The sequence below is a fragment of the Phodopus roborovskii genome, unplaced genomic scaffold, assembly GCF_943737965.1.
Source record: "Phodopus roborovskii unplaced genomic scaffold, PHOROB, whole genome shotgun sequence".
Classification (NCBI taxonomy): Eukaryota; Metazoa; Chordata; class Mammalia; order Rodentia; family Cricetidae; genus Phodopus; species Phodopus roborovskii.
Genome location: NW_026125390.1, coordinates 55199 through 73290, shown reverse-complemented (window position 1 = coordinate 73290; position 18092 = coordinate 55199). Strand labels below are relative to the sequence as shown.

The 18092-nt window shown below is 52.8% G+C and overlaps 1 protein-coding gene and 1 pseudogene across 1 annotated transcript; one reads left to right on the top strand and one right to left on the bottom strand.

Moving 5' to 3' along the window:
* Nucleotides 1–905: 905 nt before the first annotated feature.
* Nucleotides 906–6979, top strand: LOC127214752 (G1/S-specific cyclin-D3). Its single transcript, XM_051175036.1, has 5 exons — nucleotides 906–1301; nucleotides 2159–2374; nucleotides 4747–4906; nucleotides 5332–5468; nucleotides 5854–6979. The coding sequence occupies exons 1-5, from the start codon at nucleotides 1104–1106 to the stop codon at nucleotides 6019–6021; spliced, it is 879 nt and encodes a 292-aa protein (XP_051030993.1). The 5' UTR covers nucleotides 906–1103; the 3' UTR covers nucleotides 6022–6979.
* Nucleotides 6980–8232: 1253 nt separating this feature from the next.
* Nucleotides 8233–18056, bottom strand: LOC127214742 (bystin-like; annotated as a pseudogene).
* Between the last annotated feature and the right edge of the window lie 36 nt (nucleotides 18057–18092).

Genomic DNA, 18092 nt, shown 5'->3' with positions numbered 1-18092 from the left:
GGGTTTCTCTGGGTGTCTTGGCTGTCCTGGAACTCACACTGTAGACCCACCTGGTCTGTAACTCAGAGATCTGCCTGCCTCTGTAGTGCTGGGATTGAAGTGTTGATTTCGATCAACACTGCTTACACTTCAATTGTTTCACAAATCTGCAAACAATGCAGTGCCTCATTCAGCAGACCTGAGAAACTGCCTTTGTTCTTACATTTTTCATTTATTATTTGTGTGTGTGTGTGTATGTGTGTGTGTGCGCGGGCCTGTTGCAGCGTTAGTGTGGAAGTCAGAGGACAATTTATGGGAGTTGATTCTTTTCTTCCACCATGTGGTTCACAGGGATCACACTCTGGTTGTCAGACTTGGTGACATGACCCTTTACCTTCTGAGCCATCGAATCGGCCAGAAACTACATTTCTGCTCAGCTGCCAGATGCTGCTGCTGCTGCTGCTCAGGTCAATGGAATTCATTTTAAGAAGACAAAATTCTGGGGGCCAGGTTTCCCTGGACTGACAATGAGATCTCTTCAACTACTACTGTGCTTCAGTTTCATGGTCTGCAGAATAAATCCCTGGAATGCACCTTGAGGTGGGAATGACCCAGATATGCAGCTCCTAACACATTCCCTTAAAGCCACGAAGTAGGGTGCAAACGTGAATGAATGAATAACTTTGGGCGACTGATTCTTTCCTGGGTGGCTAGAGTCAAGACAGGGCCCATTGATGGGGAAGAGGGCACTCTCCCAGAAAGTTCTCTCCACCCTCTTTGGTCAGGAGGGCCCCGAGGGCCCGGAAGCCTGCCGAAGCCGGCGCCCAGCGAACCAATGGGGCTGTAGGGAAGGAGGGGATTATGCCCGCCAGCCCTTTCCGCCTGCGGCCCCGCCCCTTGGAACGTTGTGACGTCGGAGCATTCCACGGTTGCTACATCGTCGCGAGGGGCGGGGCGCCTGTCAGGGAAGCGGTGCGCGCGGGTGGCGGGCGGGCTGGGGCTTCTCCGTACAGTGCCAGCGCCAGCGCCAGACCCGCCCGCACCCCGCGCTCTCCCTCGTGCTCGTCGCCTCTCCAAGCACTTGCGAGCCCGCACTCCTGCTCTCGCCCGTGAGCCGTCCCAGGATGGAGTTGCTGTGTTGCGAGGGCACCCGGCACGCGCCCCGGGCCGGGCCCGACCCAAGGCTGCTGGGGGACCAGCGTGTCCTGCAGAGCTTGCTCCGCCTGGAGGAGCGCTACGTGCCGCGAGCCTCCTACTTCCAGTGCGTGCAAAAGGAGATCAAGCCGCACATGCGGAAGATGCTGGCGTACTGGATGTTGGAGGTACGGCCCGGACCGGTCCCCTCTCCTTACCCCACCCCCACCCCCCGGCTCTGGGCTAATCGAAGTTGCCCCGTCGGGGCATCATGAATCCGGACCACAATCTTCAAGATGCTTTGGCGGCCCCGACTTGAGGGGCCTGGCTTTTCACACAGGCACCCTAGCCAGCTGCCTGCGTTTTGTCCCTTTCCCTTCCCCAACCCCGATCAGCTTCTTCTGTGGCTGCCAGTCACTTGGCACTGCAACTAAACTTCGCTTCAGGCCGGGAAAGAGGGCTAAGGGCCGCTGTTTGCCCTCTGGCTTCTTTCGGTGTCTCCTGCTTCCTTCCTCGCCCGGTGTTCTCGGAGAGCGTGTTTGGAAAACGCTGGGCTCGACCGCCTTCGCCCCAGAACTGGTTCCTGTGTCTGTCGCGGGGTTCTGGCGGGGAAGCTGGTGGGGGTGGCGCGCGCTCGGTTCCGGTCCACAGGGAAATGAAAAGTGCGGGAGACCGCGGCAGGAGTTCCCTCCCTTCCCCTTGGGAGTGTGTGTGCTGTGGGTGGTAGTAATGAGGCTAAGGTCCCAATTCTCTCTAGGTGACCCTTGCGTCCCCCTTCCGCTCGCCGTGGGGGAGGGAGTCTGGAATCCTTCGTGAGCATGGGCTCCTCTCCTTTACACCCCCACCACTCAGGGGTGGGGAGGCCAGGCAGAGGAAGTGGGGGGTCACCTTGGGGAGGGCGCATCCTCCTCGGTTGATACTTGTCACTGTAAGTCTATCCCCTCTCTGTTTATTTTTTGCTCCACATTCCACTCTCCCTCCACCCCCGAGCTGCTAGGTTTCAGTCGGTCCCTTCCCTACCAATGACTCGCGCGCCATCCCTCAGGTGTGTGAGGAGCAGCGCTGCGAGGACGATGTCTTCCCTCTGGCCATGAACTACCTGGATCGCTACCTGTCCTGTGTCCCCACCCGAAAGGCACAGTTGCAGCTCCTCGGTACCGTCTGCCTGTTGCTGGCCTCCAAGCTGCGCGAAACCACGCCCCTGACTATTGAGAAGCTTTGCATCTATACGGACCAAGCTGTGGCTCCTTGGCAGTTGCGGGTGCGTGTGGAATCCCTGGTTGCCCCTGCTCTCAACATACTGTCGCCCTATGTACTAGAAAAAAGGAACGCCAAGCTCACCCCCTCACTCACCAGCCCTCCCCTCGCCCCAGGCCATTATTTTGGAAAAGAAGTAGGGTGGGACAAAGGCCAAGTAAGCGTGGTAGTTGTGCTTTAGTTGCAGGCTTAAAACCAAATGAACCCCCCCTTCCTCTGACCATAGTGGCGTTCCCCTCCTAACTCCTCTTTACCCCGGATAGCAACAAGTCCAGCTGCCGGTCTATACAGCAGTACTTTGCCTCTGGGTTTACACAGCCACCGTGAGTTATTTATTGGCAGCAGCACACCCCCCACCGGAGTGGAATGTGCTTCACGTGGGGGAGGGGGCTGCCTTGCACGAGTCTTTATCCCCGGGTGGACTTTGTGATGGAAAAGCCTCCCAGAGCTGATTAAAGCCAGGCCGATTGCGCGGGAAGGAAGTGCAGAGGTGTTTTCTTCCCTTTCCTCTTCTATTCCCAAAGACAGAGCCCCTTCCCTACCCTCCCCTCCCTTCCTTGTCTTCTGAAAAGCTGCAGCAGCTGCCCTGGGTCGGTGGAAGGCTTTCTCCCTGAGAGAGAGAGACGGGGAGCTGAGCCCGGCTGCTTCGATGTGATAATGATGCTGGTCCCCTTGCCCTCCCACTCAGACCAAGGGCTTTCATAACCCTGTGGGGAGCTGCTGTCACTCCTGTGGTTTGGGAAGTGGCTCCTTGGGGCCTCTTGCTGGGAACTTGGGCTGGGCTCCTCCAGGCGGGGCAAAAATCGGTTGGGTTCTGCCCTGCCCCGGAGGAGTCTAGGGAGGAGGTGGAGGAGCTGCTTGGATCTGGAAGAGAGTCTGAACATCATCTCCCACAGGGTCTGGGGGAGAGGGTGGGTGAGCTGGCACCTCCCTCCACCTTATTCTGTGGCTGGCCAAGCCTTCCCTGACCCTGAAAGGAGTCTCTGGGCCCCATCTCCTAGGGAGGAGGGCAACAGGCAGACTAATGTGATTGGCTGGCTGGGAAGCTAGGGTACTGGGGCCCTGACTGCCTTGAGTCGGGGAACTGGATTCCTCTCCCTGTCAAGCAGCTGATGGGAGGCCTGAGTTGGGAATCCGGGAGGCCCCACAGCTCTTTGTGATGAATCTGGTAGTTTCCAGAGCCAGGGAGCAAGATGTTTTTGAGGGATTGAGGCAGGGAGGTGGGAGACTTCCTCTTTGTGCAGAGATTAGGGTGGTCTCCATTAGAGTGTGTGAGGAGAGGTTTTCAGAATAGGCAAGTCCTTCTCCTCGAGGCCTGCGCTGAGTGGCCTGCGGTCAGAGAGTTGTGAGGGACCTCTAAGAACCCCAGCAGTCTAAACCCTTGCACAGCAGAGGCCCGAGAAAGGAGGGGAAAATTCCAACTGCACGGCACTGACCAGAAAGCCTTAGAGCCAGTGTGCTGCCGGCCATGATGTTCTGGAGGTGGGGCTGGGATCCTCACGTCTGGATATTGGGGAGGGTGGCCACCTTCCCTCAGTGAGGACCCCACACATTCTGGTTGCCTCTTGCTTCCTTGGAGGCTGGATGCTATGCTATTGGTTGCGGGGCAAACCTCTGCCTCACTCCTGGCTGTAGCCCAGGCTTTTTCTGTAGGCTCTTCTAAGAAGCCTGAGGCTGATACCTAGGTCGTGGGACAGAGAGGGACAGCTGTTGCTGGGGTCCTGGAAGAGGTTGGGTGGGGCTGACATTTCTACCTCATTGAGGAGTCAAACCCATGAGTTCCTTCCTGAGATAAAACAATGAAGAAATCCTCGTGTGTGCAACTCGGAAATGCAAGTCAGGCCAGGACTTGGAACCCCAGACAAATGGGCTGGGGTTGGGGCTCCTAGACTCCTACTAAGATCTCTCATTGGTTATGTAGTTTTGGGCAGGTGCTTCAAGGGTCACATGGATTCATCCTGTTTGGCTTGGTCTCCGTGTCTTGAGACAGGATCCACCCCTGATGTCCCACAGAAGGGGTGTGGGTGGGGTTGGGTAAGCTCCCCTTTGAGGAACCTCAGGAGTGGCTCATGCTCATTCTGTCTCTTTAAGAGACTTGGCTGAGATAGATGCAGGGCCAGGGAGGGATAGGCTAGTGACCGTAGACCTTGCAATTTAGTCTTTCTGCGTCAACTGATGCTGGCCTGACATTCATGGGAAGATGGGGGATGTCATGTCATTCTAGCACCCAGGAATGATAATAGATGCTCAAGAAAATGCCCTGAACTCATCATCCCAAGGTGCCAACCCCTGCGGCCAGAGGCAGAACTGCTCCTCTTCTGCCGTGTCCTTACCCCTTTGCCAGCCACTGACTCCATGCTCACGCCCTTTCCCCAGGAGTGGGAGGTGCTGGTCCTGGGGAAGCTCAAGTGGGACCTCGCTGCTGTGATTGCACACGACTTCCTGGCTCTGATTCTGCACCGCCTTTCTCTGCCCAGTGACCGTCAGGCCTTGGTCAAAAAGCATGCCCAGACCTTTTTGGCCCTCTGTGCTACAGGTGAGAGCCTTGGACATGTTTTTCCAATCTGGGAAAATCAGGATTTGAAGGCTAAGTAGTAACCAGGAGATTGTTTCCATACTCAGACCTATTTATATGGGATCTTGGTGATCCTGGGATGGAGGTGAGGTATTGTACAATGGGAGTGACTTGCCTAAGGTCCCCGCCCTAGGGTTTTGGGCATTCTCTAGTTCCTGGCCAGGTCCAGCCTGGGTAGATGGAGACTTTGCTGTCCTCTCAGATCTCAGGTTGGGTGGGGTCAGATGCCAGCACCATGCACACGCACCAAACCCTCCCCTTGTCCCTGAGTCACCCCACCCACCACTGAAGATTCCCAATATGCTGCATTCACGCAACCTGGCACGCTGTAACAGGGAATAGGAAGTATATGATGGCTCTTCTCACGGCTCCTTTTCTCTTACAAGATTACACCTTTGCAATGTACCCTCCATCCATGATCGCCACAGGCAGCATTGGGGCTGCAGTTCAAGGCCTAGGAGCCAGTTCCATGTCTGCAGATGAGCTCACAGAGTTGCTGGCAGGAATTACAGGCACTGAAGTGGTAAGTCTCAGGCCCCATTCACAAAAAGCAGTGCTATCCCCCAAACTCCCAGAAGAGGGCAGCATCCAACCCACCCCCAAGTCCAGTTGTACAACCTTGCTTCTGTGGCCTTCCATCTGCCTCTGGAGAGGACCGGGTGGGGTGAAGGGCACACATGTAGCTGCCCCTCTCTTGCCAGTGGCATGCTGCGCCAGGGGGTGGGGGACTTGGCGTCAGGTGCAGGGCTGCTCACACCCTTGCCACATCCTCTCGCCAGTTTCTGAGAACTGAGCCCCGATTCCTGGGCTGGGCTGTGGCCTAACCTCCCCGACTTCCCGATGTGCAAAGGGTTCGCCTTTCCCTCCTTGTACCTGCCTGTCGTCCCTGACCCTGCTGTTCTTCCTAGGACTGCCTGCGGGCCTGTCAGGAGCAGATCGAAGCTGCGCTCCGGGAGAGCCTCAGGGAAGCTGCCCAGACAGCCCCCAGCCCAGTGCCCAAAGCCCCCCGGGGCTCTAGCAGCCAGGGGCCCAGTCAGACCAGCACTCCCACAGATGTCACAGCCATCCACCTGTAGCTTGGGACAGGCCCCCTCAGCTGGCCACCAAGCAGAGGAGGGGCCACTGCCACCCCCTCCCTTCCTCTAGGAACAATCCATGCCATATTTGAAGCCCTGAGGGGGGGGGGAGCCTTCTTCCCCTCACAAAGCCCAAGGGGCCAGGTCCTGCCTATCCCCAAGGCTGTGCACTAAGGTGCTGGTTGGCCATGAGGGCTCTGCATGGCCAGTCAGCTCCTCCTCCTCCCCACTTGACCAGCTCAGCTGTCCTGGGCCAGGCTGGTCAGAGAAATCCAAACAGGTAAAGTCCACGCACCAGCATTCCTTTTTGGGTCCCTCCTCTCTCTGGGGCTCTAATCTTCTCAGTTGCCAAAATGCCCTAGTAACCTTCCAAAGGTGTGGCCCCCTCCTAGGGCCAGTGCGTTTGGATTTGGGTCCTTCAGGCATCCTGATAGCCGTGCATGAGGGACCAAATAGATGGCTGCTGTGTACTCCACGCTCCCAGCTGCTCTTAGAGGGAACAGCCTAGGCCTTGGTCAGAGGGCCGAGAACCTACCAGTTCTAGCTTTGCTTCCTGCTTAGCTTCTGTGGTTGAGGGGTCTCGAGGGGTGCTGATGGTCATTTTAATTTATTGCTTTGAATACAACTGTAAGAGGGTACAGTGAGGCCTGTACCCACAAGCGGTGGTAACCCTGGTGGTTGCTGTTCCCCTGCCCTCTGCTACCGCTTTGTGGTCCAGGAGCTGCTACAGCCTGGGATGGGGCCCTGCCTTCCTCTCCCGAGGCTCTGTGCCTCATCTTCCAGCAGAGGGCTTAAGCAGGGATGGATGCTATGGAGGACAGAGCCTGTCTGGAGAGGTCAAGCCCTATTGACACAGGTCTTTCCTTAGGCCACAAGGTTTGGGCTGGTGGCCCATTTCTATCATGCTGCCTTAATAAAAAGATTCCAGAATAAAACTGGCTTTGGCTCTTGCAATGTAGAGGTAGAGAGCATTTCTTCTTGAGTGCTTAGGCAATGTAGCCCGCTTTACCTGTGCACTTCTACAAATTACGGTGTAAGGAGTGGCCACCATACCCCGGAGGGCTCATGGGAAAACAGGGCTAGACAGTTTCAACAAAAATTTTGTTGCACTCTGGCATGGTGGCCTATTCCTGCTATCTTTGGAAGCACTCACAGGGCACAGGAAGCTGTTCTAGGCTAGCCTGTGCTACACGGCAAAGTCCTGCTTCAAAAACCACATGGACACTGGAGCAGTGGCTTAGCGGAGAGCACGGCCTACTCCTGAGAAGGAGGATTTGACCACAACCATCCATCAGTCTGGGGGTCCAATGCCATGAAGGCACAGTGCTTGCGTACATTAAAGAACATGTGATGAATGGGTAGATATGTGTCTGGAAATAATTTCTCTGGTTCCCATCTGCTGTACTGCGAAGAGGCAAACTGCTAGAGATGGCAATACTGTATGAGTCATTTGGCTTGGCTGAGCTAGGTGTACTTTTCTTGCCATTTACCTGCTGTTTCCAAGATGACCTGAAAGTATAAGCAGACCCGATTGCCTCAATAGATTGAAACTGTTTCCAGATACATAAACTGGATTGCAGCAGACACACGCTCAAAAGCAAAAGTGACATAGCACGGTGACGACTTGGCGTTGTCAGCTGTGATGCAAATGGGTGGACCATGGGCGTGCCCCCCACCTCCCCTTTTGAGATAGGGTTTCACCGTATAGCTAGTCCTGGCTTAGATCCATGCCTGTCTGCAACTAAAATTTCATACACACTTCAAGCCATTAGAAGAAGATTGTTCTTTGCTCATCAGCTATACAAACAGGCATTTGACCCTGGTTTGTTAATCAATCTAAAGCTCTTGTTCACAAAGCAAGGAAGAAACTGGCTAGACTTTTGAGTTTGTTGGTCTCATCCCAGAGGGCTCACTCCTGCAGCAGTCTCCACTGATGGCAATATGGCAACCATGACCTTTCCAATGGACTACTCTGGCTGCAGAAGCTGGTGTTCCCCCAAAGTAGCCCATGCACATGTCATTAGTGGGCAGAGCGCGCGCACAGGGGCACATGCGCGCGCACACACACTGTGGAGAGCAAGGGTAGGGCGAGGGCTCTGTGACGCTAAGAGCCCTCTCCCCTGAGAATGACAACAGGAAGAGCCATGAGTGCTCCCACCTCTAGCTACAGGGGAGGCAGGGACCTCCAGGGACTGGGCTACAACACAGAGCTCCAATAAATGACTGCCTCTGTTTTATCCACGTCCCAGTGAACTGACATAGTAACGAGAGAGCGGCCCTTATACCAAGTGCCAGCTGGGTTGTGGGAGTGAACTCGGGGGACTCCAATTAGCTTCCACAAGTGAACAGGGACCAAAGCATCGGATGGCAGGAAGAGCCAACCAACCAGATCAATCCTGCCCAGGACTGGAGCCACAGATGCCATCATAAGCCTTTGGTGCCTTAACCTAGGTCTTTAACTGTATCTGTAGTCACCAACTGGGCTCCTGGTGCCCTCCCATGCTCCCTGGACCAAGCTGGGGATTGGTGTCATTCCATGGTGACAGGAACATCTTCCACATCTCTGGGGACGGCATTCTGAAGCTCACGTCTGATCTCAGGAGACAGCTGTGGGTGGGGCTGCAGCCGAAGCAGTTCTAGGAGGGCCTCCTTCTGCTCTGTGGCCAAGTCGGCCTTGTACCGTTGTGCCAGTGTCAGAAGACACTGGTGCCAGAGCACGGGCAGCTGGCGCTTCTCCGTCCGGAAGCCCAGAAAATGGAAGACCAGGGCATCTAGCACCCGGTAGGGCAATGCGTACTTCTTGTCCAACAGCAGGCGCAGGAAAATGCTGTTAGCACCACTGTATTCCATCTCAGCAATCTTCAGCATGGCCGCACTAGGGAGGAAGGTGGAGTTAAGGACCAGGGGAGAGGTGTCTCCCCAGACTGACCCTAACCTAGAGCATTCCCGAGGGTGTCTCCAGGGCTCCTCATCTACTCCTGGGATTGATTCTCATTACATCTGTCTGCATCCATCCCACACCTCTGCCTCTGCTCGGACAGCAGACAATCCCTGCATGCAACTACAGAGAACGTCTGAATGCCCACCACCTCCACCTCCTGTCACACTTTCCCCTTGGTATCCACTCACTCATACTCATGCCACCATCCAACATTTACTGAACATCTATGTGCCAGCTCCTTGGACCCTGCTCTTGACGGGTTCTATTGGACTGGAGCAATCATACACCCACTGGCTTACAAAGTAAGCCTCTAGGTAATCATGGCTTACTCTCCACTCTGGCCCCCCTGCCCAAGCTGTGACCTCTCTACTGCATGGCTCTCCACCTCATCGACACTACCTGGAGTGCAACACGGGGATGGAGCACTTAGTGATGATGCTGCCCACGATGATGGCTTCTCGGAGGGTACAGGTGCCAGACTCACACAAGGGGATCAGGATTCCTAGGCAGAGTCGTACACAGTGACTTTCAGTCTGTGGTGAGGGAAATGAAGCAGTGCCCCGCAACCCCACCATCTAAAGACCACCAGCAGAGGCAGCCTCTCCTTCTCTCCGCCTTCTGGGTGTTTACCTTTGAACCAGGCTCCGGGCTTGAACAGAGCCTTCTTGAGTGCCATGTAGAGGTGAAAATTGAGTCGTTTGTACTCAGCGATGTCATCTCGTACTCGGGGAAGCAGGACAAGGTTGTAGAAGCGCTGAGCCATCCGTTCCTTCAGGTTAGAGGCAAAAAATCCTAGCAGGGTGGGAGTTTTCAAGTCACAACAGCACGGGCTGTCTCTGGTGTTTTACATTTTTATTTTATGTGTTTGCCTCCTTTGCCTGCATGGATGTCTGTGCACCATATATGTGCCTCATGCCCATGGACGCCAGAGGAGAAACCGGGTTTCCTGGAGCTAGAGACGGTTGAAAGCCTCCCGGTGGATGCTGGGAATTGAACCCAGATCTTCGAGAAGCGCAAGTGCCCTTAACCATTGAGCCACCTCTCCAGACCTAGCGTTTTTCTTTTGTTTTTCTTTTTTTTTTTTTTTTTTAAACACACTCTCTTGTGTTTCTGTGTGCAGTCCTAACTGTACTAGAACTCACTCTGTAGACCAGACTGGTGGATCAGGAGATCCACCTGCCTCTGCCTTGTGAGTGCTGGGATTAAAAGTGTGTGCCACTACCACCCGGCCCCTAGTGGTTTTCATAAAGTGCTGTTGCTTGGCTCCATGGCCTTCTGTGCATTATTTCAGCTAGGCACCTCGAGCTACTTCCCCAACCCAGTTTTTGCTGGCTACTCAGCTACATGCTCTCCTTGCTCTACTACGGGGAGCCTGAGATCACCCGGAGAATCAGAATTCTCAAGCTACTCTCTCACACCAGGGCTGTATCCTGGGAGCTGTGCAAGCCATTCCCATTGAAGTCTACCATGGGACTTCGTCCTGAAAATGCAGAGCCTGCACACCCACACCCTGCACCATAGGTCAGCCACCCTAGCCCATCTACACTACCTGGTGGCTTGATACATAGCAGCTGCAGTCCAGGCCTCAGGCTCGGTGACATAGAGGATTTGTTCCCAGTTGGACAGGGCCGGGATGATCTTAAAAGCCTTGGGCAGTTTCCCACTTCGGTACTTGGATAACACCTGGAGACGGGAGGCAGAATCATCACACCCATGCTTGAGGTCCTGGCCCCTCCCCTGTGTTTCCATGCGCCGCCTCACTTACCTTCAGAGCAATCCAAAAAGCCTCATTTCTCAGGAGACCAGAGTCTAGTGACTTCCAGGTAAGAGGCAGCGCAAGAACCTGAGCCCACTAGCTCCGCCTCACTCCTTCCCTGCCCTGGCCACCATGGCTTGCTCGTCAGGTGCCACGTGTGAGAGCCCTCCTGTTAGGATGCACGAGTCCTCATAGCCCTTACCTCCCGCACGCCTCTGTAGACCTCAAGGACTCGGGGGTCCAGCTGAGGCACAGGGAAGCCCGACACCTCTGACATGACAGTCTCCACCTCTGTCTGCTTTTCCGTCAGCTTCTCCATGATGATGTCAGCCAGAGTGCGCCTACGGAGACAGAGGGAGAAGGACGAAGACCTACGGTCACCGCCCGGGAAGCTCTCACCCTGTTCATGAAAGGGAGGGAGGGAGGGCAAGAGAAGAAAGAAGGAAGGACGGACAGACAGACAGCAGCAGTGGCACGAGCCCTTAAGGCCAACACTTGGGAGGCAGGCAGAGCTCTGTGAGGTTAAGGTCAGTGTGGTGGTCTTCATGGGAATTCCAGGTCAGTCAGCTGGGACTACAGATTAAGGCCCTGTCTCAAAGGAAAAAGGAGAGCCACAAAACAGTCCCCCAACAAACCAGGAATGCTGCACAAACCAGCATGCCTTCTGTGCACAGGGTCACACCAGTCTGTGGTGTTGTTCCAGTTTTAGCACACATGCTGCTAGAAGCATCTCCTCTGGATGACGACAAACGTCACCACTAATTGCTGCAGAGAGGGGAAGGACCTCCGCGCCACCACATTTCAGACAAAGCTAGCAGCGGTGTGGAGTTAGGTCCTTGGACTCGGATGTCAGTTCTGCTCAGGTGTCACTCTCCTCTCCCTGATGACCTCGGGCTTGTCACTTTACTCCTCCGTGCCTCGGAGCTCCGGCCTGGTGGGCACACCACACATCTCTATCCCTTGCTAATTCATGAAGGAGACTACAATACCACCTTCCTCCCACTCACAGAAAAGCCCTGAGACCAACTGCATCCTCCCTAGCCTCTTTCAATTACTCCTTAAACGTGATTATTATTGCCATGTGCGCATGTGCAAGTCACAAGAGCACTCTGTGGAGCTGAGCTTTCCGTCTACCTTGAAGTGAGCTCTGGGGATTGAACTCAGGTCCCCGGGCTTGTGCAGGAAGTATTTCACCTGCGGAGCCGTCTTGCCGCCTCCTCATTTTCAGCCTCTTTAAACAGAAGCTATCAAATGAGGATTCAAAATTACCACAGCCTGAGGCTGGAGAGACACTTAACTACTCATGCACATCTTACATCATCTGCTCAGTGGAGGTGACGCCTCATGTTCTCCTGACCTTCACGGGCACCAGGAATGCACGTGACATATATACAAGCAGGAAACATACCCATCTACATTAAGTAAAATAAATAAAAATTTAACAGAATTACCACCATAGCAGGTTAGTTTGCTAATGGCATCTTCAAGGTCACTGATGTGTACTTAAAATTGCCCCTCAGTTGGGGACGTCACTCAGTGATTAGCACGGATGAGACCCTGGGTTCTAGGGTTCTAGCCTCCAGCACTGGAGGAAGTCAGACAACATTGTTCAGACTTTCCAGATCAGTGTCCTACAGTCTACAGTACACAGATGGAAGAGCTTTCCTTCCTTCCTTCTCCCCCACCCCAAGACAGGGTTTCTCTGGGTAGCCCTGGCTTTCCTGGAACTAGCTCTTTAGACCAGGCTGGCCCAAACTCAGAGAAGCAGCTGCCTTCTGAGTGCTGGGATTAATACGTGTGTCACCACTGCATCTGATGGGAGATGTTTTTATTCCCAGACATACACCTGGGCCTGAAACTCAGAGGTTAACAATCCAACTACGGTCTTAAGGCTTTATCGGAGACGGAGAAATTGCAGTCCTTCGGCCGCAACTTTGGGTGCTGTCTTGTTACAGCGAATTGCAAAAACCCAATCTGCTACCTTTGTCAGAACCATGAAAAAAGGTATGATGCGGGCCTGAGAGCCCTCTTGGGACAGGCACACAGCTCAGACCCACACTCTGTGACCCGTGCTTGAGCCATCAGACATCCATGTGGGAGGGCTCTTCCCTCCTTTCTACACACTCAAGGCACTCATCATGTAGTTAGTCTCTCATCACGTCACACTTGTGATGAGAGACGTCCTATGCCACACTCTGAAGGACTGAGAACAGCCACACATTATGCAGGGTCACAATAAACTGGTTGAGGCCCTTTGCCCTAAACTTACTCCCCTCCACTGGGCCAGCCGCATCTGCCCAAGAATCTGACCACAGGCAGCCTAAACACCTGAAGGTTTTGGAAGCAGTATTGAAAGAAGATGGGGGTGAATCTGTGGTTTTAGCTGGAGGCCGTTTTACCCCCATGGTAAGATTTAGCAATGCCTGGGATAATTTTTCATTATCACTACTGGTATCTAGAGGGGAAATGTTAGTAACAGCTGCAGAACATCCTCAGGTTTGAGCTTCCACCCAAGCCCAAATGCCAGGGCTGAGACCAGAAGCCTGGGATTAAAGGGAGTCTAAGGTCCCAGAGCAACGTACCAAGAGCAAGCACACAGGACAGAAGGAGGAACTGGGTAACCCAGGAAGCTCTGGGTGGAGCCCATCCAGACGGTTTGCTCAAGACAGTACTCTATAACTCCCAAATCCCAGCTTGGCTCCGGTATGCTACCTCCCTCAAGCCCGGAGACCACACTGGTCCCAGAATCCTACACAAACCCCTTTGGAGCAGGGTGGCCTGCAAAATTAGCAATCTCCCCCTTGTTCCCACAGCCCCAGGGAGCCCTCCCGCTGCCACCAGCGTGCCGGGCAGAGAGTCCTTGGGCCCAATTCTTGAAGCACCCATTCCTATGCAAGGGGCATTTTGAGTCCCCTACCCCCACACCCCCAGCCTTCCCTTGGGACTTTAAACCCTGCTAAGACAGGGGTTGAGGGGTGGGGTGGGATCTGGTAGGGGCAGGACAAAGGGCTAGGGGACTCCAGACATCAGGTGAGGACTCCTAATACTGCCAAAGGGTTTAACTTTAAACAGCCCCTATTATATCCCCCCATCCCTCAAAAGAGACAAATGGGCGGGGAGAGGGGGCAAGAGTCCTTTTTGAGGGCACCAACCACCTCCCACTGTCTCCGACTGCTCCCCAGTTTCCCACACGTATCCAGCTTTTTAGTTAAGCTTTTTTTTTTTTTTAAAGGTACCATCGTTATAAATGTCTACACAATGTTGGGGAAAAAAAGCTGGCCAGGGAACTAGCTTGTGGGAACTTTCTACCAGGGTCTACTGTCCCAACTCTTAAGTCCTACCTGACAGGAGGGTTCTTATTCATGAACATTTCAATGGCACGTTCATCTTCAGGGTCCACAACTACCTCTGCTTGGTGGCCGACCCCAGTCATTTTGGCTGCCTTCTCCAGGGTGGGCCATTCCTCATCCTCATCATCATCCTCGGATCCATCCTGGGGCACGTCCAGCCCTAAAGAGGGAAGACAGAATCGTAAGTATGGAGGACAGGCCCTTTTGAGTTAGTTCACTGCCATGTACTGCACGCCCAGGGTGTTGGAGATGCCGCCCAGGGTGTCGGAGATGCAGCCCAGGGTGTCGGAGATGCAGCCCAGGGTGTCGGAGATGCAGCCCAGGGTGTCGGAGATGCCACCCAGGGTGTCGGAGATGCAGCCCAGGGTGTCGGAGATGCAGCCCAGGGTGTCGGAGATGCAGCCCAGGGTGTTGGAGATGCCACCCAGGGTGTCGGAGATGCCACCCAGGGTGTCGGAGATACACACGGGCACAAGGAAGGAACAGAGAGTTACAAACTATCTTTCTGTCCCCAGAGACTTGCAATCTTGAGAGATAAAGTACAACACATGGAACAGAGTGATGCCAGGAAAGAGGATCCGTCCTACAGTACACACATGTAACAGCTTAGTCCAGGTAACCTCAAAAGTATCCAGTTCAAACCCTACAGTACACACACATGTAACAGCTTAGTCCAGGTAACCTCAAAAGTATCCAGTTCAAACCCGATTCACTGTATCCAGTTCAAACCCGGACAGAAAAGCTGACTGCCCATAGTCCCCACTACCTTTGCCTTCTTCCCCACTACCGCTGCTTGCACAACAGAGCTGCGCCATGTGCTAAAACTAAAACCATGGTAGAGGCAGGGTGCACCACAAGCACTTAGATTAGTGCAGAGGGTGATGAGGCTTTGGATGGGCAATTTGGGAAAAAGTGTGTCTCTCATATCCTAGAAAAGCAATATTATTACTGTTGGGCATTAAGGAGCCAGAGCCTGAAATAGGACCATACGACCAGGACCAGGTTGGGGCCAACCTGGAAGGCCCCAAGGCTGGGCAGGGGTATCTGTTCTCTAATCAGCTAATATGCATAAACTTACTGACTTGTAGCAGCAGGCTTTCTTGAACTTCCAGCCCCCAAATTATGGCATAGAGACTTATTATTGATTATTAATGTTTGGCCTTAGTTTTAGGCTTGTTTTTGTTTAGTTTTTTTTTTTTTTTTTAATCAACTCATTTCTGTTAACCTATGTGCTGCCCAAGCCCCTGGGAGAGTCTAACAAACCAAAGGAGTTGAAATATTACATAACAACAGGTCACTTGCAACAGAACTGGACAAAGGATATACACAGCTCAGGAGGGATTTTTAAAAATTGTTTTTGATTTACATATACTGTTTTATGTGTATGCCCGTGAGTCACAGGTGTGCCAGGTGCTCACAGAGGTCAGAAGAGGGCACCTGATCCCTTGGAATTGGAATATAGCTAGCGGTGGTCTGCCACATGAGTACCTGGAATCAAACTCTGGTCTTCTGAAGGACCAAGGGCTTTTACTGTTTGTTTTGTGTTTTTCAAGACAGGGTTTCTCTGTGTAGCTCTGGCTGACTGGAGCTCACTGTGTAGACCAGGCTGACCTCGAACTTGGAGATCTACCTGCTTCCACCTCCCAAGTGCGGGGATTAAAGGTGTTCGCCAACACTGGCCAGCTAAGAAAAAGCATTCTTAAGAGCTGAGGGCAATGATTTCGTTTTACCTCTGCTCTCTACACAGATCATGGCATGCACACAAAATAAATGTTAAAAGAAACAAAAAATAAGTGTCATGAAACAAATAGGGCAGAGGTGGATGTTGACATTTGTGAGGTAGGTATTTTAGTGCGTGCGTGCGTGTGTGCGCACTTGCATCATGTGTGCAGCAGAGGTGAATCTTGAGTGTTAATCCTCAGGATCTGCTGACCTTTTTTTTTTTTTTTTTTTTTTTTTTTTTAAAGACACGTTCTGGCTGGGACATGGGGTTAGCTGAGCTCAGTGGGCCCAGGAGATCTGTCTTCAACTCCCTTGCTCTGGGCTTACAAACTGCTTTAAGTCAGGGCCTCATGCTTTCAAAGTATATATTTCACTAACTGAATTATCACCTCCCTAGCTTGTGGTCAGACTGTCAGCAGAGGTGGACCTCTAGCTGTTGAATCGACCACAGAGGTTATAGAACACAAATTCCGATGCTCTTGCAGTGATTCAGGGGAGTGACTGTGGCCCTTAAACAGGAGGATGCTCCAAGCTAAGGAAAGTGATAGGGTTCTGGATACATCCTCAACACAAAATCATCAGGGTTTACTGACAAATTGGATGTAGAAAGAGGCGCATTGAGCAAGGGGAGGTTAATGTGCTAACAGACTCCATGGAGGACGCAGAGAGGTATCAGGTAGACATGTGGACAGAAGGATGCTAGTTTGTTGAAAGAGCTATGTCTGGGAGAAAAAGCTGGGTGTAGTCATCGGAAAGATGGCTTCTAACTGGAATCTGACAGCTACACAGGAGGACCTAAAGCTCAGGCCTGTCTTGGTCACAGAGCAAGTTCAAGTCCAGCATGAGCAACTTAAGGAGACACAGTATCATATTTAAAAAAAAAAAAAAAAAAGTTTAAAGGGCAGGTGTGGTGTCAAACATCCATACTGCCATCACTTGGAAAAACAGAGGCAAAATCAGCAGTTCAAGGTCAGGCTCACATACACGTGGAGTTTGAGGCCATCCTGGGCATGAGACCCTACCTCAAAACACCTTAAAAAAAAAAAAAAAAAAAAAAAAAGTAAAGTTACTATGTCCCTAAAGCTATATTCAATCATCTCAATAACAAGTAAGAATGCAAAACTAAGCAACTGGAGGTGAACATTTCCACCCTAATGAGAGAAATATCAAGCATTTTCCCACTCATCTCTGCCACCCACCCCCACGTGATTCTAAGCTGTTTTTTCCTCCTCCGCTAGTGGAACATTTCCCATATGCTTTTCATATCTTTGTCAGAGGCATGAAACTTGGGGTGCCTGTCCTGTAGGATTACTGGCAGTTTTTTTGGTTGTTTGTTTGTTTGTTTTGAATAGGAATATATTCACTTTCTTTTACTCTCTTGCCAGACAAGGCTATACCACGTAGCTCAGGCTGATCTGGATCTTATTATGTAGCTCACTTGGACCTTCTTCTAGCTTAGCTTCTCGAGTGCTGAAATTACAGGCGAGCACCGCCGCTCCTGGCTGGAATATATTACTCTATTTAATGTTCTCTCCTTTGGGGTAGACTTCCGATGCTAAAAGCAGGGACGAGTACATTGTTTATTTCGGTGTCAGAACTGCCTAAACTCTTAGCACAGTTAAAGGCATTACACAGGTAGCACACAAATACTTCACAAGCCCAGAGAATAAATATCAGAACTTGGTGTGAGTGATCACTTCCTGTTGGAACTCTGAGGTTCCGGAAGCTCTGAGCTGAAGTGAAGGACCACGCGGGAAAGAAAAACTGCCCCTTCTTTGTAATTCCACACCAGTATCCGGATGGACTGCGTTTGCTCGGCCCAACCCACCACTCCACCCCTTGTCACTCACCCAGCCGCGTGGCGCGTTCTCGCGGTTTCGCAGGCTGGTCTCCAGTCCCGTGTTCAGTCTCGAGCTCCTCTTGCTGCTGCCTGGCTTGCTGCAAAATCCGTCTGCTCAACCGGGGTCCCACATACTCTTCCTCCTCTTCGACCCCGCGTCCCCGCCGTTTGTCTCGGGTCCCCGCGCGCACTGCATTCCCAGCCAGAATCTGCTCGGCCAGAGGTGCATGCCTCTCCTGATTCCCGGCCCCACGGGCCACCTTGAATTTGGGCATTTTTCTCGAAAAACTTACCCACAAGATTTACACGTGGGAAGCCGGCTGAGACACTAGGACTGCGCTTGCGCCTTGTGTTCCGGTTTCCAAGAGGTCACTGACAGTGCACAGCGCCTCCCAGCGTCCGGAGGCCGGAAGTGCCTCCTATACCGCCACCTCTCGAAATGCTCCGGGGACGGGAGCTGGA